General features: G+C 37.8%; 1 protein-coding gene across 5 annotated transcripts in view; it reads left to right on the forward strand.

Annotated features, from left to right (window-relative positions):
- TENM1 (teneurin transmembrane protein 1) overlaps window positions 1-25245 on the forward strand; it is a 1172023-nt gene that overhangs the window by 1089432 nt on the left and 57346 nt on the right. For all 5 annotated transcript variants that reach the window (XM_084534131.1, XM_084534133.1, XM_084534134.1 and 2 more), the window contains 7 exons: window positions 2323-2442; window positions 4185-4446; window positions 7587-7854; window positions 13429-13572; window positions 18321-18570; window positions 19508-19528; window positions 23689-23921. In XM_084534131.1, the coding sequence (XP_084390257.1) occupies window positions 2323-2442; window positions 4185-4446; window positions 7587-7854; window positions 13429-13572; window positions 18321-18570; window positions 19508-19528; window positions 23689-23921 (1298 nt within the window). The remainder of the gene's footprint in view (window positions 1-2322; window positions 2443-4184; window positions 4447-7586; window positions 7855-13428; window positions 13573-18320; window positions 18571-19507; window positions 19529-23688; window positions 23922-25245) is intronic.

A 25245-nucleotide genomic window follows, 5' to 3' on the forward strand; every position in this document is an offset into this window, starting at 1 on the left:
TAATATTATTTATGAATAACAAGAAGTGAATAAGTAGAGGAAAGAGACTATGGATGAAATAATGAAGACTTTGATGAGTTGTTATCACACGAATCTGTGTGCTTGATAAAATATGAGGAAGGAGTAGAGTCAGAAGACGTTTTTTTGTGGAAGAATCAGTGAATGAACAAACAGGAGTTCTAGAATAATATACTAAATAATGATGACTCTTAGGGCTCTCTCAGACCAATATGCTTTTTAAACAAATGGAGTGCACTAATTAAAGGGATTAGAAAGGGAAAGGCAGGTCTATTGATGGCAGAAGCATGAGAAAAAAAATAGAAATTAGTAGTTTCTATTCTAATAAATCAAGGAGTAATTGAACCTGGCTGTTCTATTTCAGCGAGTCTTGTGAGTCTGTTGAGATGCACAAGAGCTTGATTGCCTCCACTGGAGCAGCAAGTTTTGCCCACAAAGAAAGCCACAACCAACTTAGTTAGTGTAGAAGATGAAAAGGTGGTACATCGGAGCTCTGTTTTGTATACTTGTGTTCATGCAGCTTCTCCCATTCCTCTGGGAATTCTCAGCACCTTTGCTGATATCCTGGGAGCACAGAATTCCTACTAGCGACTGTGGTGAATGGTGCACTCACAAATGGGTTAATTTATACTGGTTACATTTTGTCACAGTCAGTTGTGTTTGGTGATATCATAGTGATAAATTAATGTTCTGTCAAGTGGCTCTGGATCTTAGGAAACAATTCAAAACTTTCAGAAATTTATGGTCTCCAACTTGTGTACATGATTTCATGATCAGTTAGTCTATCAAGGGATATTTTTAAGTTTACATACAGACTCTTAAATAATTTTCATTTGATGAGCTGTTTTTTCTTTAGGATACATATTCACTTCACAAAGGTAGGGTGTGTCTATTGAGGTCTAATGTGAACTTTCAACTTGAGGGGACAACATAACAATGTTTAAATATGTTGCCTATAGTAATTAATAACAGTTGCTGCTATAGGCATCCTAATGTTTTTGACCCTACAAACCTTAACGTTATCAAAAGGCTTCTGACTACATTGCTCACTTCATCATTTGAAACCATATTTCCAGGAAATATGTACTATTGTATCATTAGTTCCCAAAACCTGAATCCTTGTAGCCAGAAGAGGTGTACTAATGTAGAGTACCTGAGGGCATGGGGCAAAATGCTGAAAGGTATTTTAGTGGAATGTAGCTGTGTAAGTAAGCCGTTAGTAAATCTCCCTAGGTCCTAATCTGCACCATTAGAGTATTTCACTTATTATTCTTCATCCTTGGTGAGATTTGTCTCCTTTATGTTTCAGTCTTCAAATACATAAAAGGCCAAAGCTGCAAAAGAGAGAGAAACTTCTTCATCACGTCCATTCTAGGGTGAAAGTAACAGTTTTGAAGGACAACAGTTCAGATTTAGATTGGATGGTCTGAAGAAGTTACCATGAGTAAAGCACTCACACAAAAGCATTGGAATGGGTTACTTGGAGAGGATATAGAGTTAGACAAACATCTGTCTGGAGTAATGTAGGTATACCTGATCTTACTGAGGCAAAGGAATGGACAAGATAAACTCCTGTACTTCCTTTCAGCTCTTGTTTTCTATGATTCTGTCAGCCTTCAATTAGACCCACTTAGTAATGAGTTCACTTTCCTGCCTCTTGATTTTGATGTATTCTGTTGCGCTGCCATGTTCCAACCTCTATACTAGAATGGGAAGATTTTTATGCTGGAAAGAGTGTACAAATCCGATATGTCCTAGAGGAAATTTAAAAGGACACAACCTGTGATGGAGGATTCAGAAAATATGCTATGCCTGTTTAGGCGCTCTTTAGATCTACCTACATAACTTTCTGAAGTTCAGCAAAGACCGTGTGTCTCACTGCTGCCTTATCACATTAGTTCAGCTTTTTTTTCTAACAGACAGCAATGCCCTATTCTTAGCAGCAAAGAATGAGGTTTCGTTCTCTTCTTTCACAAATCATCACCACTAGAGCTGCAGCAAGCTAAATCATGCCATCAGTGAAACCTTTGCATTGGTATTCAATGGCAGAACAAATGGTGTCCTGAAATATGGCTGGAAATGGAAATATAGTCTTGATACACCAGCGACTCATAGGACAGCCTGTGTGTCTTCTTCATGAGATAATGGTTTTCCAAATCAATCTTTTGGGCTTGTTTGAATTTTCTTTCAAAATCAAGTCATGATGAAATCACAGTAGTTCTGTCTGGGAATGTGTAGCACCAATTTTGAAGTCAGTACCCTTCTCATCCTCCTGATGTCCTCATGTTGCCCTTTCTGTTACAGGCGTGCATGTGTCATTCGAGGCCAGGTGCTAGCAATAGATGGAACACCTTTGGTTGGAGTGAATGTCAGTTTTCTACACCACAATGAGTATGGATACACCATCAGTCGACAAGATGGAAGGTGAGATGTTTTTGTCACTGTGTAACATTTTTATAGTTAGGACCATGTACCACCACATGTGCATGAGCCAAATTCTCATGGAGATCGCTGTTCATAGTGTGGACTCAGGATGGCAACTGACCCTCTGCTCTGGGAGCACACTTACTTAGAGCTTGGTGTGGTAAAGGAACTAATGAAGAAAGGGAAAAGAGAAAAAAATGTACAGCAACAAGATTAGTGACATTCAAACACCTGGAGTCAAATTCTGACAGTACTGCTGTACCAGCACTTCCTTGACATTTTCAGTTTTCCCTGTCTTCCCTCTTTTTTTTTCTGTCTTCAGATGTAAATCTTGCAAGTAGTTTATTGAGGTGTCAACAAAGTTAACTACTTTAGCTGATCACCTGAGCCATACAAGTAAAAGTGGGAACAGACTCCTCCCAGAGCCAGAATGGTTAAATTGCTGCTCTGCAGCTAGTCCTGCACAATTCCGTCTTCCTTTGTCTTCCCCAACCTTGCAGGACTGAGATGAGTTCTCAGAAAGATAAGTTCCTGTATGTTCTATACTGCACTCCAGGGTTCATCATCCATTGCCAGTAGGGTCATGATTTGTTCCTGAACTTCAGTTGGGTTAAACTGCTAAAAGCTACATAAGACTTCATCTCTCTTGGCTGTGTTGTGAATGACAAGAAGTCAGAAGCTATCTTCCAGCAGGGAAAGAGTATAATTTGTAACTATTTCTACAGGCTTTTTTTGATGTTGTTGTTTATTTGTTTGCCTTAGTCAGTTTATAATCATAAAGAGCATGCATATTTATTTTACCTTAGTTTCTTGACTTTCAAATCGCACTACTGAAAGTTAATAATTACCATTTCCTATTTACTCTAGTCTGGAAATAGTTGTTGCATTAAAATATGCTACCTGTATTTTGCTGTGAATATAATCGGTATCATTTGGGAAATGTAATGAAATATGCATAATTAGGTCTGATTTCTTATCACAGATTGTTACCATCAAAAGTCTCCATAATAGATGCATTCAGTAATACAGACGGTGAAGTATCTATTTACATATTACCTTCTGTTGCTTGACTGTGGATGTCAGAAGCTCAGAAAATTGAGACCATGTATATTTTACCTTCTGTGTCTCACTGCTTTGCAGCCCATATTTGCCGAAGGTTCTTCATGATAGCTCCCAGATCACCTGCCTTACTTACAAGAGGTGATTCAGTGCTCACTGCAATTAATCAGCATCTTTCCCAAAATCTTCATATCCTGCACAGAGGGGTCACCTGCTCAGTGTACTCAAGCTTTTTCTCCTGTAACTTCTAGAAAAAGGAAAAAGAATATGTCAAGAAAGAAAAGTCCGACCGGGATGTTAGACTTATCCTGTCTATTGTACCTTCATAGACTATAAGCATCCCTTTCTTGGCCAGGAATTTTTTGTATAATCCAAAGTGACTGGGTCCACACTTATTTTGTTACAGATGACTTGTTAATATTCTGGTTGATAAATAGAGGAGAGAAGGGAAAAATAACAGTGAAGTGCTATACCTTGCTATTGATGCATACAGGGAGAAAGCACAGAGAGGTAAATCTTCTTCACTGAAGGGGACATCAGGAAGATATACTTGAATGATTTTACATGGTAAATTAAGGGCCATAATGAGCAATATAAAGTTTTTGTTTGTGTTTTTTTTCTACACTGAAAGTTGTAGAAATGAGATAAAATGAGAACAAAGCATTCTGTTTTGTCTTTTCCAGTTTTGACCTTGTGGCTGTTGGAGGCATCTCTGTCACTCTAGTTTTTGACAGATCTCCTTTCATATCTGAAAAAAGGACACTTTGGTTGCCTTGGAATAGATTTATCATTGTTGACAAAGTTGTGATGCAAAGAACAGAGTCAGACATACCATCTTGTGACATCAGTAGTTTTATCAGCCCAAATCCAATTGTACTCCCTTCACCCTTGACAGCATTTGGAGGATCCTGCCCAGAAAGAGGAACCGTTATTCCAGAGCTACAGGTAATGAAATTACTTTCAAATGAACAATTTTATTGTTTGCTGAACAAGTTCTAGACAATGTTGAAGGTTACCATTAATTGACTTAATTAATGAAAACTACATAATTATTTGGTAATGGTGACAAAATATCTCTAGCATGGAAACATTTGGTTATAATGCAAGTAACAATGAATTTTGACACTGAAAGTCAAACAAATCCATTCATGTTAAATTTGCCCCCCATTATTCATATCCCCAAATTATTCATATAATTGTGGTATCATTAAAGTTTTGCCCATCATTTCTGCCCAAGGCATGTAGACTTCTGTTCGATATGTGTGAACACAAAGACACATAGACACCAAATGTACACATGCTAAAAAATTAACCAAAATCAGTGGTTACATTTTGAATTCAAAATTTGCAGTCTCAGACTTTAAAACTGAATTGTAGAGATGGTGTATGTTGAGTATTCACTGTAGACTTGATATATCCCTTTGTCTTCCCTTTGTTCCTAGAAAGTTCTGAAAGCGCTGCTGTGAAAAAGATGGTAGCAAATAGTGAGCAATTAACTCCTGTGATGTTACTCACTTATCACAATGACACCAATGTAGATCTCTTTACTACTGTTATGCAAGACATTTTTCACTTTCTTTACATTTTGTTAATATTTTAAGATACATGATACCTTACCTCAAAATAGAAGGAGGAGGTGGGGAATCCTACCATGATTTATTATTGAAATCATGATTCATTTATAGTGATGCACAAAACCATTCCTAAGTTACAGATAAACAGTGCAACTTCACCATACATCCGTGTGAGACATGACCCAATATCCTATGAAGACTCCAAGGGATTTTTCCTCCATTCACATCTAGTTCTTTGCAACAGCATCTCCAGCTATATGTTAGCTGCTTGTCTTTACTACTTTCTACACACTAACACAAAGCAATTTGAACATGATCTTTTGGATTGTATATATTTAAATGTCTTTTTTTTTTCTTGAGACTCCCTTGAGTGTTTAGAACCGCTTTGTAATTAACTTTGCATTTAACTGGTCTTTTATTTGGGACTTAAAAGAGGTTATCTAAGTGGTATGCGCAACACAATACAACTACACCTGTTTCAGATCGTGTGAGTCCCCACAGTTTTTTGTATGTTGTTTGAACACTTAGAGTTCAAGCAATAAGACCTCTTTTGATTTCTCTTTTAATTTCACTAAGCAAGTATGGAGAGTATTTTTAGGCTAGGTACAGATATGAATATTTCCATCCTTGTTACTTTTTTCTCTTCCAAGTGTTGAAGAAAACAATGAAGGGTCTCTCTGTAAGAGACTTCTGATTGAACTCTGTGATGTTTAAACATCTGTGTATGTGTAAAAACATTATCATGGTTCAGCCAGCTGATGGCCACAGGGTTGCTTCACAGAACATACTAAGTGGCACTAAGAATGTTAGTTAAGAATAACTGATGTGCATCAGTAAGAAAAAAATGGGTTACATTCCTTCACATGAGGTTGTCTTGTTTTTGTTTTTGTTTTTTGTTTGTTTGTTTGAAAATGGAGGTACCCAAAGATGCAGTCTACTCAGAGAGAAATTGATCCCAGTCCTTTTTTTGGCATTGGAGGGTCCTTAGAGTGTCAGCTTGTATTGTACAGTACTGGGAAAAGAATGAAAAATAACCCAGAATAATAGGAGAAGGAGATGCATTAACGTGTATTAATGCATGAATATTTCTTCCTGCTTTTCTGTTAAAAATAAGAAGAGATGTCGTCAAATGCATGACAGAGGGGGCAGCTGGGATGTCAGCAGGAAAGAAGGGGAACACTGCAAATCAGGAACAATAAAGGGAGCAGGATTTCCCTGGCAACACTACATTTCATATGTTGAAAGGACAAGTGCTGGCAGGCCTCCAGCTGTACTGCAGCAATCCTAGACAGTTATACTGTTGCAGTATGTAAATAAGAGTGTTTGGAAAGTGAAAAAATATATTGTTAAACAAGAACTATAGGAAAATGGGAATACAAACAAAACAGTTTGTGTTTTTCCAAGCTTGACTAATGTAACATTGTGACAGGTTGGTTTGTTATTACTGAAATACACTAAAATCATTAACCTTATTAAGGTTTTTAGTGGGTTTTGAGTGACTGTGCTGGTATTCTCCAAGAAGCCACTCTCTTCTCCTGTCTGTTCCACGTCAGTCATCCCCATAAAAGCTCATTTCCCTCAAGATCACAAGAGCTAGCTCCCTTTTTGTAGCTCCAAGGTCCATCATTCAAAAGGTCAAGGCCAAGCTTCTCTTTTTCCCACACAAGTTCACAGTCTTGCAGTGCCTCTCATTGCTGGGGGCTTAACTTCATTGCAGCCAGGAACTGATACTACCCCACCATGGGCTGAGCCATGCCAGCTTGAATCCAAGTGATTCAGACAATGGCACTGACAGCAGTGCTGCGGGATGTGAACTCCGTTGCACATCCTGGGCACTCACCTGTTAGCGAGACGACAACACCCGTGCTGCTTCATCTTCTCTGCTATGTGTCACCAGTTATCTCATTAGGTTTCCAATGCTGTGCCTTCTTAGGCCATGCCCTCTCTGGCTGGAGTTTAGCCTTACTGCCAGCACTTCTGTGCAGAAACTGCTTTAGCAGGAAGGTTTGTTTTCTTTCTTAGCTCTCCCCAGATTAGAGTTACTGCCTCCAAAGCAGGATAGTGTCTTCAAATCAAGAAGTAATGTATGAAGTGTGTGCATATTTAAAATATATATATATAATTGTTTTTGATTGTATTTGGGTTTACAACACTCATCAAGTAAACCAAATAATAAAATGTAATGCTCATAGAGAGCATTATGAGCTTTAATGCTTATATGACCACAGAGGTAGTATTTGTTCCTCAGCAGATAAACATAAAGAATTAGAGGAAAAGGTTCTTTATCAAAATAGATGGACTGCCATCCAGTAAGTTTTCATTTTTGTACATTTTGTAATATGCCTGGCTACTGCATTGCTCAAGAAATCATCATTGTAAGTGGTACTGTGTTCACATCATGATTGTGAAAACTAAAGCAAGCATCTGTTGTTATTACAAAAAAACATAATTGTACTTTTTTCCTGGCTATAGATATAATAATGTTTTCATATTGTTGTTTTTTTTCCCAAGGTGGTCCAGGAGGAAATCCCAATCCCTTCAAGTTTTGTGAAGCTGAGTTATCTGAGCAGTCGAACACCAGGATATAAAACTTTGCTGCGCATGATTCTGACACACGCAACCATCCCTTCTGGAATGACAAAAGTACATCTGATAGTTGCTGTTGAAGGACGTCTGCTTCAGAAATGGTTTCCTGCTGCAGCCAATTTGGTATACACATTTGCCTGGAATAAGACAGATATATATGGACAGAAGGTTTCTGGTCTGGCAGAGGCTATGGGTACGTAGAATTACCTTAATATAAGCAGAAGCACTAACATGCACTAAGCCAGGAAAATAGAGCTTATAAATTTTGTTACCATACTTGCATTGTTTTTACATCAAATGCCTCTTTAGCTTAGTTGACCCATGTGATATGGGGACAGGACGAGGGGGAATGGGCTAAAGTTGAGCCAGGGGAGTTTTAGGTTAGATGTTAGGAAGAACTTCTTCACTGAAAGGGTTGTGAGGCATTGGAACAGGCTGCCCAGGGAAGTGGTGGAGTCACCATCCCTGGAAGTCTTTAAAAGATGTTTAGATGTAGAGCTTAGGGAAATGGTTTAGTGGGGACTGCTAGCGTTAGGTCAGAGGTTGGACTCGATGATCTTGAGGTCTCTTCCAACCTAGAAATTCTGTGATTCTGTGATTCTGTGATATCCTAGAAACATTTATTTTCTTGTTCCTCTGATGTCATCTTTCCAATTTAATCAATTTGAAAATCCCTGTTTCCCTCTGAGAATGGTTATGTACTAATGGCATTATATTCAGCTGTCTTTGTTTTTGAATGTTACTTTGAATATGACCTTTGGTGTGTCATTGCTTCTGTCATTTTTTGGCTGTGACATTTAAAATGTCATTTCCACTTAGGGTTTACAAAATTCTAACTTTGAGGCACACTTTCTTTCTCCATTTCATATCCCTAACAGTTAGGACTTCTTGATTTGTTGTTTAAAAGTATTTCTGAGAAAAATACTACGTTTCATCATCTATTTTACCAAGCAGCACAAACAGCAATTTTGAGAATTGCAACAGAAAAGTTGTCAGTGAAAATACAATTTAGCCAGCCATTGTTGGCATGAATTTCATTATTTGGTTTCTAAAAGACATGCTATTTCTTTTAATTGATTCTGGGGTTATATTCCTTAATGGACTAATTTTACAGATACATTCTATCAAGGTTATTTATTTTACCAGTGGAGCTTAGTACTGTGAATAAGCCTTATTCACTTCTGTAGGAGTTCTGATTTGCTTTTTAAGTCAGAAGGATTATAGCAAGAAGCATTGGCAGGATCAGGCTGTAAAATAAGAATAGCAAGGGCTACATGAAGCCAACCTTCCTCACAAGGAATGCATAGCCAGAAGCTGCGTTAAGGACCTGTTGTGTCATCCTTGCAGTTAGTGTGCCTACAAATTGGCCAGTGCAAAGACAAAGGTGCCATCCAGGCTGTGCTAGCTCTGGCAGCTCCCAGCACATCTGCACTTGCCTGTTACCATGTGCTCCCAGACAGGTAGTCTGTGAAGCATCTGTGCGTAGAGGAGACGGGAGAAAGAAGGACAATAGCACTTTCTTTCCTACCTAGAGAATGGTGTAGATGTAACCATTGTTGTCAGCAAAGGATAATGTTAGAATCAAAAATAGAGAGTATGATTTACATCATGAGTTGTACACAGGAATATACCAGAAAACAAGGAGCTTATTTTAAGGCTGTGGTCTTGCAGCCTATTTAAACAGACAGAAGTGCAGGCTGCTGCCAGAGGGGATGTTCCTGTGTTCCCTCCTTCTCCCATGGGCCACCATTCACATACATTTGATCATGAAATGAGCCAGATCAGGAACAAATTCAGCTAAAAACTGAAGCAACCAGAAAATAATTGATAAATTTTCAGCTTCTTTAGTTTCCTGATCTGCTTTGAATGCTAGTGGAGCAGCATGGGTCTTCTCATTTCAGCTGTAGCTCACACGTTACAATTGGCCTAAAGAGATTAAATTCACCTTTAGCATGAGGCATTCTGAGTTGATGCATTATCCCACGTGCCTCCAATCTACCACATCCAGCTCACATCTGCAGAAGTGTGGACAGCTTTACAAAGGGGACAGTAGGGGCTGGCACTGACACAGCGCTCTGGACCCCTGGGTTTGGCATGTGGCAGGGAACAGGAGCATCCTTTTCAGCTCATCCCATGGAACCTCATTGTTCGGGGGCAAATCTAGCCCTAGCTCATTACAGATACAGCTTCCTGCTTGTACTTTGCAGTGACAGAAGGTATTAAATGAGTTGTTGCCTTCACATACACATATTTCTGCAAATCCAGAACAAAAGCAAAACTCAAGCATGCCTTTTGGGCACCCACTGGTGATCAGGCAGGACCAGCAATGTTACAGGAGGCACTTGCAGCTTTCTTTGTCTCATTTACACAAGCCCTGCATTCAGGCTCTGTCAATACATGTTAACGCTAACATGTTTGAGATGGAAAAGTTAGGTACACCAGCTCCCTCTCCATCATTTAAGAGTCTTCTTATGATCATCAGGTCTAATACATGCCTAGAATTTAAAACAACTCAAATCAAATACATAACATCTTCTAAATGAAACTGTAGTTATAGTAGACTGTAGATGTTTGTAGATTCCCAAATTAGAAGCAGATGAGTTATATGTTTAAATATGCATAAAGCTTATACAATGGTGCTGGGTAACAACTTTTTAATTGTTTAATTGGTGTTGTGTTGATTTTTTTGCTTTTGCTTAATTTAGTTTAACCATGCTTCTTGCAAAACTGAAACAAAAATCATTATATTTTAAGTGCATTTTTAGAATACTTTGTTAGATTCTAATAAAGGTTTAATTTGACACTGTAGTACTCAGGGACCTTTATCTGCATCCATTATATAAATTTTGTCAAAATAGTTTTCTCTTCCAGTATATTACCAATATTTAATAATGCATTCTGTTCAAATTTCATTTTAATTAAATTAAATTGCAGCAGGTTGAAGTCGTGGAACTCAGGAATACAACTGTCTGCCTCTGGTTTTATAACTCCTATAAACATCTTTATTCTTCTTCAGGATTGTTGACAGAAATGATCATGTAACCAGTTATAGAAAAGGAGACTTTGAGCATATTTCAACACAAAAATGGTTTTGTTTAAATTTGTATAGAAAATGTTAGCTGGTGTTTATCTATTCCAGAAGTCTAACACACCACCATTTTCTTTTCTCAAAGGAACAGCAGAAATGATAAAGTAGCAATTTTTTGTTCTAAATAAAAGAAAGGTCACATGAATGTTGCCACAAAATCTTCATGGTATAGTTTGCATGCTCTTGTAACCTAACATAGGAAAAGGAGAGATTTCAATACAAACCTCAGTAAATACTCCTGTATAACTCCCTACATGCTCATTCTTTCTCCTGAAAGTCCTTGAATTCCCCACAGCAGGAGGAAGTGGAATGCAAGGATTTACCCTTCCGGATGCAAATATAAACTCTTGAGAAGAATAGTCTTAGGTCTTCTCAGTTTATTATTCTACTTATTACTTTAGCTGAGTTCCTTATATTCATTGTTCAGAGTAAGATGCTGGTAAGTACAAATACTTTAGAAGTTGAAGTAGAGGTCACTGTCATGTTTAATCATGTCTTTTATTTTTAATCTCTATTTTGGAAGAGCAGCAGGAGAAACAGCAACAGCCCTTAAACCATGATATGCTGGCTCTAGTAACAGATTATTCTTGATTCTTCTAAAAATTTTTGTGAAAAGTGTAGATTGTTGGCTGTTAATGTCCAAAGATTTAACAGTTCTCCTTCATGCAGTGAAATCTCAGTCAACTAAAAAAAAAGGGCAATAAATGAATTTAACCAGAAAGTAACACCCCACAATGAGGTTAAGTGGAGATTGTCAGTTCACTTACAAAATCAGTGTTTTTGCAAACCTTCTAGACACAAAATATTTATTATTCAAGTAGCACTGTAGTTGCTTGGCTGACTTTATAATTGTTACACTTCACCTTGACTATTTTGCATGCAAAACAATTGATAGGAAATTTTCATGGATGGCAGATAAGTGCTTCCCTTTAGATGGTTCGGGATATCCAGTGTTAAAATTACTCAAAAGTTCCTTTTTGAAGCCTAAATTGTCAGAAGGAAATTTTTAGTGTGCAGAATAGATTTTGTTCTTAAATATAAGTATGCATAGAAACATATTTGTAAATATGAAGTGAATGTTTGTCTAAGTGTCGCTTACTGATGGGAAGGGACAAAAAGGCAGCCACTAACTGTGAGCATGGAAGAAAGAACTTTTAAGAAAGGGGACTGTAATCTCTAGAGGGTATTTGGCAGCTATAGGCAGAGAATAGCATGCACTTTGCAGCGTTAGCTACAGTGCTGGTAAGTGTGCCACTGTGGATCCATTGGCACAGATTCTCAGTTGGTGAAAATTGTTATGCCTCCCTTGACCTAAATATCAGTATGGTACCTTACAGCAGCTGAAGGTCTGTCCTGTGGGTCTGTAATGGTTCACTTAGCAAGGCTGAGTGACACTGTATTATAGGTCTTTACTCTTCTCAAGTACATACATCTGACACAGGATTGAGCGTGTTAAGTGCATGAATGGAGTAAAGATACTAACGTATAGGTGAGCATGAGGTTGCTTTGTAGGAAAAATCAGCCCTTTATTTTCTCCCTGCATTAACACCTAGAAAATAGCATGTTCAGTTACTGAACCTTGATGGCTCATCCCAGCACAGGAGGTCAGTGGCTGTTCTGGAGGAGGCTCCATGCCTGCAGCTGGGCACTCAGACAAGGGAGTCACCTTGGTTGCAGATTTTAGACAAAAGTGCTCCTGTAAGTGAAAAATTGAACAGAGCATGCAGACTGAAACCTGTAAGTTTTAAATGTACAGTATGTACAGTACTTGAGATATGATTGTTACAAGTCAAAGTTTAGCTCCAAAAGCATGTTCTTTCTACTGAATTGATGAAGCAGCTCTGCTAAGTAAAATTGATGTAAGGAACAGCTTTCAGTTTCGCATAGAATATTTATCTTAAAAACAAAAATGTTCCATACTATAGAGCTGGTCAAAATATTTTGATTGAATCTAGTAGCAGAATTTTGATTATATTAAAACTATTTGCGGTTCAGGTAAAACATACCTAGAATTGCTAGGTAGAAAAATGAGATGAAAATATTGAAAATGTCAGAAAAGAGTGTTTCTTAAAATATTTTTGTATTTCTTCTTAAAATATTTTTGAAGGCATTTTTATTTTGGAAAGGCTAAAATGTGTTAATATTTCCTAGATCAAACTTCTGGGATCTGATGTCAAAACATAACTTTCAGTTTGGCAATCCACTTCTGCCCAGCTACATTCCTTATAATTACAGCACGATCTTTAGGTTAAAGATTGCTACATTTCAAAAATATCCAGTGTATGAGAATTCAATATCAATATGCTCACACTTAGAAAAAAAGAAAGCCAGATTGTTTTAACCTGGATTTTGTTTTTCTGTTTAGGCTACTGCTCAGAGAATTCACAGAAATACAATAAACTATCAAGTCAGAAGTCATTGGAGGAGATTTATGTTCTTAAGACAATCTGTAACTGATAACACAAAGTTCTCTGCTTTGAAACTGTAGTAACCATAGCTGTCGTAACATACTAATCCCTTAAACTCTGTTTAAAAATTCCATTTGACAGTAGCAATCAGGCAGAGGTAAATTAATGACATCATTACTTGAAAGGTGAATATCAAAACCTAGAATGAAAATTACTTAGTAGTTCACAGAGAAAAAACTAAACTGATAGATCTTTAATTATTTGGTTACAGTGTCCGTGGGTTATGAATATGAAACATGTCCTGATTTTATTCTGTGGGAGAAAAGAACAGTAACCCTTCAAGGCTTTGAAATGGATGCTTCAAATCTGGGAGGCTGGTCAATAAACAAACACCATGTATTAAATCCACAAAGTGGTAAGTCCTTCCTTTATTAACTGGCCACACAGAAGAATACAAATTTTAAAGGAATTAATTGTTCAGATTTTCAGTATTACTATTTCTAACATTTAATCCTCTTTCTTTGAATCTGCACTATCCTTTATTCAGAAATGAACTGTAAATGCCATCTGAAAGCCTGTTTTTAATGTTCTGGCTCCCAGGTATTAAACACTAATATCCCTAACTGTTGTGATTATGAGCACAGTTTAGTCATTTGGGTGGGAAAAGGGCATGCTCATTTAAGTTTGTTTTCACACTGCTTGTATGGAAGTACTACATTTTAGGTCAGTTTATGGTGTGTTATATTCTCAGTGAAGTGCCTACATTCCTAATTCATCCTATGACTAACCTTGATTAGTAGCAGCGTTGGTGGTCACAGCTCTAGGGAGACAAAACATGCATGGAAATGGAACAGCTGAGTAAGAGGTGGCCCTTCTAAAACCACCTTGCCAGTCTGCTGAGCAGAAGCTTTCGTTGCTGCCCACTTTTCAGAGAAGTTCAGTTACTCTTTGGGATAAGCAATCTATTCAAATCCAATCAAAGCATTAGGAAAAAAAAATGGAAATGCTTTTTATGTCACATCATTAACGCTGCATACAGATTCTTCAAGCATGGAGACTTGAATCTGTTTTTTCATTGCTTTTATTTTATTCCTGGTTTGTTTGTGGTGTGTTTTTTTTTTCTTCCCCTAACTTCTTTAATCAGGAATAAAGTCTTAGTGAGATTAAACTATTAAAACAATACTTATAAATGAAGCTAACTGAAAAAAAAAAGTATGATTTTGCAGATAAATAACTCACTTTGCTTGGGAGACTTGGGGTCAGATTTCAGATCACAGAAATCATTTTAGTGCTGGATTCAGTGAAGTTCTCTCAATTTTCTCCTACTGGGAGTCTGTCCACTGAAATCTGTTTCCATCTACAAACTTCTGTAATGAAGATTCATGTACAGAGGTATGTCTGCTAGGTTTTTACAAGTTCTGTTGTTGAATGCACAACTACAGTATAAATATTCCAAATACAAAAGGTCAGATTTAGTTTGTAAATTATCTGGATTTCTGTTTTGATTTAAAATAGTTTGACATTTTAAATAGCAGTTCTTTCATGCCCTGTCTTACTGGTTTGTATAGATTGTCTCTTTTAAATGCCAGCTATTGACATTTAACACAAAGAGAAATCTGACCTCAGTCAGCTCAGCCCCCAGCTGTGTGCCCTATAGCCTCCTCTTTAGTGCCAATTTACCACTTACATAGTTTAATTTCAAGACTAAATTGCTGGCACTAAGTCCAGTTTATATATAGTTTATATAACTATCTGCTAACTGCAGTGGTTACTACTATCATTCACCATATAGGCACTAGCATGTTCTCAGACTCTGTAAAACAGACAATTACAACGCAAGTGAGGCTAAACCACTGCCTTCCAGAGCACGGGGTGTATGGTGACAAATTGCTTGCTGGCCCATCACAGCTGTGTGGCACAGCCTCTCAGGAAATCTGACGAGCAGTGACCACAGTGCCTCCTCTGAAATCCTGTGAAGAGACCTGTGCCCTCTTCCCCACCCCAACAGTGAGAATGGCGAATGTACAGCCTCTCATACACACTCCTCTTCCTCTCGTGTTCTCAGTGCGCTGGGCACTGTCAAGGCTGAAATCGGAGGGAAGGTGTTTGGATCTTCATCCATTATGCACAGAGATGCAGCTGGGCAGGGTGTAAGCACACGCTTGATTTGCAGTCTGCGAGTCTCCTTTGTGCACAGGTTGCGTATGAGGGCATCTCCAGCGAGGAACACAAAGCCCAGGTAGAGCAGTGCCTTGCCTATTTCTCATGACCATAATAGGCTTTATTACGCATAATCAAGCACACCTCACTCAGCCATATATGAATTAGAAAAGTAGTTAGGAACAGACAAACAATAACTGTATCATAGCTAGGACACACCTAACAGAGCAGCCTGCAGGCCCATAGTAAAGCAGCAAAACTAAATAGTCAACTTTATCACCAAAAAAAGATAAAAATAACTAGTGCGCTTTTGATCTTGAAACTAGTGAACTGCTTGTTGATTTCGGATAAATAAACCATACTTATAATGAGGAGGATATGAATCAAACCTAGAATTATACAATTCAGACTTATCTCCATACAACTGTGAGTGAAATGAAAAGCATGAGGAGCCTTCTCAAATCTGAATAAATTCATAATTAAAAATGAAAATCTGAATATATTCAGATTTTCATTTTTAATTAAAACATTTCTCTGTGCATATGGAGAGCTGCACTTCTGAGAAGCATGAAATTTATCCAGTTTTGAAACACTGTCACTGGATTAACTACAGAAATAGCATTGGACAATAACATAAATGTCTTTCTAAAAATTCTCTGTTGCAAAGTGCAATTTTGTTTTCAGACTAAAACCACTTTGCTTCCTGAGTTAACTAGTCCTGAAGAACTTATATTTAACTTCAGCCACTAAGCCATGCTTCCAGTAGCTCTGCTGATGTGTGCGCTGTTCCTGCTCAGAGACGAGGTGGCTACGCTTATCTCCCTCTCCATAAAAGCTATTCCTCTCAGAGAGGTTACAAAATAAATAGAATAGAAAAGTTGTGGAATGAATAGATACAATTATACAGACTTGGATTTAACAGCACAGTCTGAGCTTTGGAGGGACAAGAACTGACATGCAGAAACCATACCAATTACAAACAATGCTATAGTGCCACATGTTAATTATCTTTAAAAAAAATAATAATAAAATCTGATTCTTGCAGTTTAGCTGTGAAAAATATGTATTCCAATGCATGGCTGTCACCGCAAGCTTAAGATTTTAAATGTATATGTTTTTGCATCGATATGAAGCTCACATTGACAGAGGATCCCATCCTTTTCTCAGCTATACTGAACTCCTTTTCTACTTTTCCTTCAGTCCAGAGGGTCAATCTCTTACAATTCATTACATGATCTGAGTTGAATGTTTTCTAACAGAAAGGTGTCAGTCAGTTTGGAAGATCTTCAGGGTATTTCTCATAATCCAGAGGAGAACACATACCAGAAATGCTAGTTCCTATATGTAGTCCTTGTAAAAATGCAGATGAATACAAGCAAATGCACTATTAACCAATTTTTCAAAGTATTCTCTGAATTAAATTTTTCTTCTGATGGGCAAGTATATTGATTTCAGTTTTTATTTATCTGGGGGAAAGAGGAGTACTTTTAAAGGGACTTTATGCTTTACAGTAACTCTAGCCCCAGTGCAACACAGCACTGGCTAAAATTAAAGCAGCAGCTCGAGAGCCTGAAATTAAGTACATGGTTACATTTATTGACAGCAAAAAAGATATTCTCCAGAGCCCTAATTATTTACTGGCATTTGTATGAGGCAGTTGAACGATTACCTTTACATTGTTAATTTCAGACAAAGGGCAGCATCTTCATTTAGCTGCATTTTTATCCGGTACATAAGGGAGGATATTGCCATTAATTTTGCTGGCATATTTCTAAGATGCCCTTTTTTTAAGCAAATGTTCAACCAAATACAAGTATTCTGTCCTTTATTGTTCAGATTTTTTTTTTTAATAGAATTCTCTTGAAAACAGCTGTGGCAACACTTAAATAATTCCACCGAGAATTTTAATTTGGCTTACCTGAGAGCCACAAAAAGAGTTTTACAAAAGTGGAGAGAGACAGCACACACACAGGTACATCCACTCTACTTCATGAAAACACTGAAGTGTCTCAATGTATCCTTACTGCAGCACCCCAGTTCTCGGAGTATCAGGAAGAGTCCTCCAAAAGTATATTCCCTTGTGTTTATTCCTTTAATTATGCTACTTTTTTTTCCTGATGAAATGCTGGGATTTCTAAGGGGAATATGAATGCTTTAATGCTCAACTTTCACTCAGAAAAAGTCAAAATTTTACAATAATATGCCATTTAAAATGTACTTCTTAAATATATTATTACATTGCTGTTTAAAATAAACACTGCAGATATCTACCCAAGAAAATGCATGTTTGCACTGGATCTGGTGCTAACAACCTAGTATCTGGGAAGAGTCAACAATGTATGCCCCAGAGCAGTACTGAAATAACTGACATTTTGGAAACTTGTTTTAAACTTTATGGCAGCACATAATATATTCCTGTTGGTAAGAAATTCGCTTGTGCCTCAGTTACTTCTAGCTTGGCTTTGCTGCAGTCTGCACCATTTTTATATACCATGAAGGACTCACATTTACATTTGAATATTGATTTTGTACTGCCACTCAGTGCTCTTTTGTGAAAAATGCATAGTAGTCCTGCTATTAATCTCCTTTAATTAAATATTCAAACTGCCTCAGAAATTCCTCTGCTACCTAATAAAAATTTATGAATAAAATGAATATTAAAGTAGTAATCCCTGAGAAATCAGATAGCACTGCAATTAACAGTCAATTTGTTAGAGCATTAAGCAACCATGAGTTCTCCTCATGATGTTGGCTTTTAAAATAGCCACTCACCACTAATTGACAAAGCAGCGATGGTGAAACTTGGGACTGAACAAAATTGGAAGAGATTAGTGGAACCCTGTGACACAGCCTTCAACAGATCAGGTGGCTTTTGCTATTTTGCCAATCTGCTGTTCTGTAGGATTTCAAAAGCCCAAATTGCAGAATAGTTTAAGCACTATACATTTGCTTTTTTTTTTTTTTTTTTTTGTCTCCTGTTTTCTCCCCCTTCCTTCCCCTTAGGAATTGTACACAAAGGAAATGGTGAAAACATGTTCATTTCCCAGCAGCCACCAGTCATCTCCACTGTGATGGGCAATGGACACCAGAGGAGTGTCTCCTGCTCCAACTGCAATGGTCTTGCACTCAACAGTAAACTCTTTGCCCCAGTTGCTCTTGCTTCTGGGCCTGATGGGAGTTTGTACATTGGAGACTTCAATTTTGTCAGACGGATCTTTCCCTCTGGAAACTCTATTGGCATATTAGAATTAAGGTAAAAGAAAATATGGTTACCTTTGGCTAGTGTTCCCTATCCTGGCTGTGATACACCTATGAAAACTACATTTTTTCTTCGTGCTTTAAAGAGGCATCTGCATTTGGTTGCTTCCTGAACATGTGTCTCACTGACTGTCAAACCTGGTCATTAGAAAACGTATGCATTGTTTCAAGTTGTCAGTTTAAAAAGGCATCCTAAGAGGCATTTAGAACAGATATTGCATAATGAATTTCTACAGAGTACAGAATTAATAGAGCTAATTATTCTTCTTGTGGGTATTTTCATGCAATCCCCCCAAAAAGTTGAAAATCCCCTTCTCATATGGGCTTTTCATGCAATTTTCCCCAAAAAGGTTTCAAATTCCATGAAGCTTTTAGAAAAACACCCCACCCCTATTCAATAGCAAATATTCAAAGTGTCACATCAGATCACAGCACTGAGGCTGCAGACAGACTTACCATGTTTGAAATTAATACAATTAAATTGTTCTTTATCTGTAACAGGATCTGGCTGGGTTTAAGCAGATGAGCAAACCTGGCATTGCAGACTGATGTGTCCCAGGCTGGGCCAGTGCCACTCTTAACAACTTCCCTGCAACTGACTCCTGCTTTGGATTCCCTTTCAAGGCATAGGGGAAGGCAGGAAAGGTTTTGGACACCGATGCACTAAATTTCTTTTACTTAGCACCCATGAATTTCTAACTAGCTAGCATTGCAGGCAATGAAATTGTGGGTTGATTGTTCAGAATGAACTTGAAAATGTGAAGGTGGTGGGTGGTGAAAAGGAAACAGATTTTGAGAGAAAGAAGCGAATGCCAGGAAAAACAATGTTTTATTTGTATACAGCAGTTAGACAAAGAACACCATGTTGTGGAGTACTAATATTTCTTGTCTTTTTTTTTTTTTTTTAAACCTGAACCGGTCTGTCTTACTAGGAATAGAGACACAAGACACAGGTGAGTAAAAAACACTAACAGTAATACGTGAAACATGTCAAATATGTCTTACAAAAGACCTGACTAGTGGAAGTTCTTATTTAGGAAAACACTTTGAATTTCATAAATACAAATGTAAATCAAATTCACCTTTAGGGTGATTTGGTTTGTTCCCTTTGAAGGAATCAAATCAGTTGATCAACTGATTGATCTAAAAACCTGTTTGCTGATCACCAAGCAGCAATGGAGAGGTTTGAACTTGCAAGCTGGGAATGCTGTTCATAGCTGTCCTATGCTTTTCATAATATGCTCATATGATGATAGATATAGCCAGCCAAGCAAACTGGGGTTTGGCAAGGAATAAGACAAAAGGCTTCTGAATTCCCCAAGAGCCTGTGCTTTCATGGTTCTAGTATACTTGAACTTTAAAATCTGCTTTAGTTATGGGGGGGTGCACTAAGAGCACAACAGATCCAAAGCTGAGGGTAGCACATCACAGCTTGGTCCTTGCTTCCTCCAGCTACAGCATACGCAAGTTACTTTTCCCATTTCTATTAAACATTTTAACATTACAATGCAAGTTGTTAAAAAAAAAATAGTGTTGGACGTGAGGCTTGTGCAATAGACTGTGGGATTTGTAACAGTCCACCTGCAGAAATGACGTTGCTGGCTAGGAAGAGACAGTGAGGCACCAAGACACTGTGTACCCTTAGAAACAAACTTCTTGGCATCTAAGTACATAAATGAGATAAATAAATGAGCTAAGCTAATGACTGCGTGGCATAGCAGGAAGTGTTTCATGGACGGAACATGTGTTCTGCAGGCTGAGATTACTGGTCAGAATTACTTGGTATAACCACTAGAATGCTATTGAATACTATAGGTTATTTGCCATCCTGCTTATAGATGTATTTCATATGTTTTACAATAAAAGGTTAATAAAAATGGAATAATTCCTAGCACAAGGTTTTATATTTTAACTGAAGGATCATTTCCTTTTTCCTTTATACTAAGCCGATCAGTATCTTTGTACACTAATGAAAAGAAGCAAATTGAATGTACTTTGTAATGCATTCAGAACTTCAGTCAGGTTTTTAATTTGGGCGTTTCTTTTGTAAAGTAGATTTTTTTTTTAATAACTAGTCATTATAATTGTTGGATGTTTTTTGTTTTGTTTTGTTTTGTTTTGAGATAAGCTTAAGCCTTAATTAATTCAATTTGTGAAAATATACAAGTGTCCCAGTCCTATTAATCAGAAAATCATAGTTGCTTCTATCCATATCCTACCCAAGTGAAATCCATGGAAGACCTGAGGAAGTAACTTGAAGTTACTGTAGTCTTTGAGGGTACAGAGGAGCACTCATCAGTCCCAGTCTATGGTGTTCTGTTCAGGCTGTAAAGACCACAGCAAGGATAAATACTGGGTTATGCATGTCTTGGAGATTTCTAGGATGCTCACATGGAAGCAACAACTGGATGTTTTCATGTAACAGGCCAGGAAAGAAAAGGCTCAAAATCCAAATCCTCAGCACAATCTTTAGTCTCCAAAACAGCAGGAAAAAAAGGTTTTGCCAGGAAAAAGAAAACAGTGGGGAAAAAAAAAAAAAAAAAAAGTGTAGTTTGGAGAGTAGGATACAGAAGACACTGATCTTGTTTTTTTGACTGTTTAAAAAACAACTCATCCTATGTGGTTTTCTAAATTTTATTGCCTTCAAGATTTTAATAAGATCTAGGGGCATCTAAAGGCATCTGATAACCGGTCAAATGGAAACTAGACTTTGAGGTTACAGGGATAAATTGTACTACAGGCCTGTTACCATTTTTTCTGGAAAGATTCATCATAAATCCTAGGCTACTTCCTGTAGTTTTTAATAGGATAATTTAAATAACCTCTGATTTAGATTTGATTGCAAACTTCTACAAAGATGAGGAGCATTTGATTTTTTTCCATTTTTACTCAAATTCTGTAAAAATTTCAGTATTCAAGGCTTTTAAGCATATATAACATTGAGTTTTTTTAACAAACAGTCTTATTAAATGTAATGACAAGTGTGACAGAAAATGTGTCTACAAGGAGGGTATATCATGACCCCTGGTTCTCTACAGTTTCTGCATGACAGAGAAAATGTTTATTTAACATTGTGAATTCTCCTTGCAACTTTTTCCATGGGAGTATTTTATTAAAGAGTAATCTTTTAGCTGGTCAGTCTCTTCAGAGATCACTCCAGAGAGCATAAATGATTCTCAATGTTTTTAACAAACAATTCTATAGTAATGGTGATATGCAATTCAGCATCAATTGCCTTTAGCTCATCCACTTATTCTCTTGCATCATACTGTGGTCCTCTCTCATTCCCTGAATTTCCTTGGACTGGGTTTCACATCTGTTCCCCAACTGTAAAAATACCTCATTGCTTATATATTCCCATCTTTTGTAGAAGCTTATGACTAAGGTCAGCTTTAAGCTAGTCTAGCTTGTGACCCACTCCTCAGAGGTGCTGAGTAGTTTGTCCCCTTTTGAATGGAGAATGACAAATGAAACAGGCCCAAGTTCTGTCACATTTACTGTGGTACAGCATCGGCCTGATTGCTAAGAAATCAAAGATTTCAACTGATTGTCTGTTAGAGGTTTCTTAGCTATATAGAGAGAGTACTCAGATTGATAAAATAAAAAGATATGTTGAGTATTTTACATTTGCTTGCAACATTGCTTAGCAAGGTAGAGCTGTCTAATTGATGATTAATAAAGCTTAGTATCTACTTCAAACAAGCAAAAGCTTCATATTTAAAGAGACTACATCAACCTGAAATCTAGTCAGCAAAATAAGTCAGTGTCACTTCAGGCATTGCATATCTGTCCTGGAGCCTCTACCAGTTCTTCAGCACTGTACTGTCTGAATTCGTCCTTTCCTGATTTGTGGTGGCATAAAAACCTGGGTCTGCAGAAGATCATCGCCATATCTAGCATACAACAAGACTGACAAATCTGAGAGAAGTAAATCTTGTTTTGTAACCTTGTTGCAGAAATCTTAATTGTTAAGGTATTAACATTTGCACAATTAAGTAACAAAAAGATACCAATTTGTCAGTCTTACAGATCTGCATAGCAATACCTGAGTGTATTTGTATAGGACAGTTCCATAAAGAGTTACAGGGAGGTCATCTCACACAGCCAACAGTCAGAAATCACCTCCTTCCCCAGAAGAAACTTGGCAGTGGTAAAAGTACTGCCCGAGACCTGGATGCTCTGCCAAGCAGTGAGCACATCTCTGCCTCTGCCCATCTCTTCCATTTTCAGTAACAGACTGAGTGATTTGAAGGATCTACACCTATCCAGGGTTTGATTCTATTTTATAACCAGGACTACAGCACAAGCCCATCAGTTTTGGGGCACTGGTGTGGTATGCCACATGCCTAGGTGATTTCCTCAAAATGGAAATTAACTCTGCATTCAAAAAGATACAAAATGTCTTACTTGCTAAAAAGATGCAGCCCAGTGCTCTGATTAGAATTTATGATCCTCACCATTTAATTAACGTATGTAAATATTTTTTAATAACATTTTATAAGCTCAATAAGGCACTTCAGTGCATGAATTATGGTGCATTAATTCATGCCTAGTTGCACTGACAGTGCTTGGCCTTCTGCCTCTCTCCTGACAATACAGTCAGCATGAATTAAGGCACCATATTTCATACCTTCATATTTCCTAAGGTTTAGAAACAGATAAAAATAACCAAGAGTGGGTATTAGTACCCATGCAGAACAGTCAGTGATTCACTTTGCTGCAAGTCATAGATTTGTTTTCAGTGCCAAGACTACTAAGAATTAATGTAGAAAAAATGACCTTGCTTTTGGAAGTAGTAATTATTAAATAAGCTGAAGTCAATCCAGTTAGCTTTATACTGGCCAGACCAACACCAGCAATACCACTCTCTGCATAAACTCTGCACCTGACACTAAGCTGGCTGGACAAGCCTTACAGCCACTGCTAATTGCTTCTTCCTCAGCGGTGGTGCTTGGATGAGCACCGTGATAACTGGTGTCACTTATGCCTTCCCATCCCCAAATCATTGAAGAGCCACCTGGAGATAAATAGGAGAATACAAGTGCCAGGCTAGCATGACCAAAGATGAGTAAGAAAAACAATTTAACTTTGATGTTCTTCTGTTCTCTTTTAGTACAAGTCCTGCACATAAATATTACTTGGCTGTTGACCCAGTGTCAGAATCCCTTTACTTGTCTGATACCAACACCAGAAAAATTTACAAAGCAAAATCACTTGTTGAAACAAAGGATCTGGCCAAAAATGCTGATGTGGTGGCAGGAACAGGTGATCAGTGCCTTCCGTTTGACCAGAGTCACTGCGGAGATGGTGGGAAGGCATCAGAGGCATCTCTCAACAGTCCAAGAGGTAAGAAAAGTATTTGAACTACTTGGGGAATCAGCTTTCATCCTCCTACATTACTTAGAAATTCAGATGCAACTGGATATGCAAAAACTGGTCCCAGGTGATATGATGTGATTAACCATAGTAGAGCTAAATAATATTATAAAGCTCATTCATCTTTTGAATACGAAGAACACTCTGGCTAGAATCAGCTGAAGTGGAATGCCAAATTCTTTCACTCCCTTTTTGTGAGAGTCCTAAATGGAGTTTGAGTTCAACCTGAGTACTGTTTAGGGTTCGGTTTAGAGTGGTTAGGTTTTGGAAAGAGGAAAAGAGCAGAGCACTAGAGTGAAAGGGACTGCTGAAATGAGGCTGCCCAAACCTTTCAGTCCTGGCCAATTTTTTGGGTAGCCCTACGTGGGATTGTGTTGGACCTGGGCAGTGTGTAAAGTTAGGGTTCAGAGCAAGAAAATGCACAGACACCCAGCCTTAGTGATGCTGCAAATATGCTGCCAAGATAAGGTTAGGGCTGTCCAAACGATTCTGTCCTATCCCCTTTTTGTGGGAGGGCTAGGTGGGATTCTAACTGGATGATATTCCTTGCTATGGGGTGGTAGACAGTGGAATGGGTTTTCTAGATATTTTTGTTTCCCATCCCTAGAAGTGTTCAAGGCTAGGTTGGATGGGCTTTGGGCAACCTGATCTAGTGAAGGATTTCCCTGCCCATAGCAGGGAGTTGGAACTAGATGGTCTTTAAGGTCCCTTCCAACCCACACCATTCTGTGATTATAAATAATCTTTTCTTGTACGGCAGCACTCCTATTTAATTAGCTTTCTATTGCAAGGTGTCAGCATTTAATTATATTTAACTTCTAAGCAAATAGTGTTGTTGTAAAGTCCATTTTTTGTGTATTTGGATGACTGTGGTAACGTTAGTGGGGCTTACACATTTTAAGTCAGGGCTCTTCAAATGAAACAGCTAGTAAGATCAAATATATGGAGAAATCTCGTTTGTCCTTCCTCATTAAGTTTGCTTTTTAAAATACAAGCATCTCACTTGCTCCCTTTGAAGTAAGCATTTTGCTGAAGCCTTTCTGGGTACATCCTATATTGTCACAGGCAAAATGCACGTGAATCCTGAATCCTCACTAGTGGCACAATTAATCTTGCAGTGTGCATTAGAACTGCAGTTTGAATTAGAACTGAGATAATACGTCTCTTTAATATCTTTATCGATGATCTGGATGAGGGCATCGAGTGCACCGTCAGTAAGTTTGCAGACAACACCAAGCTATGCGCGTGTGTCGATCTGCTCGAGGGTAGGAAAGCTCTGCAGGAGGATCTAGAT

This window comes from Aythya ferina (assembly GCF_964211825.1).
Source record: "Aythya ferina genome assembly, chromosome: 13".
NCBI classification, from domain to species: domain Eukaryota; kingdom Metazoa; phylum Chordata; class Aves; order Anseriformes; family Anatidae; genus Aythya; species Aythya ferina.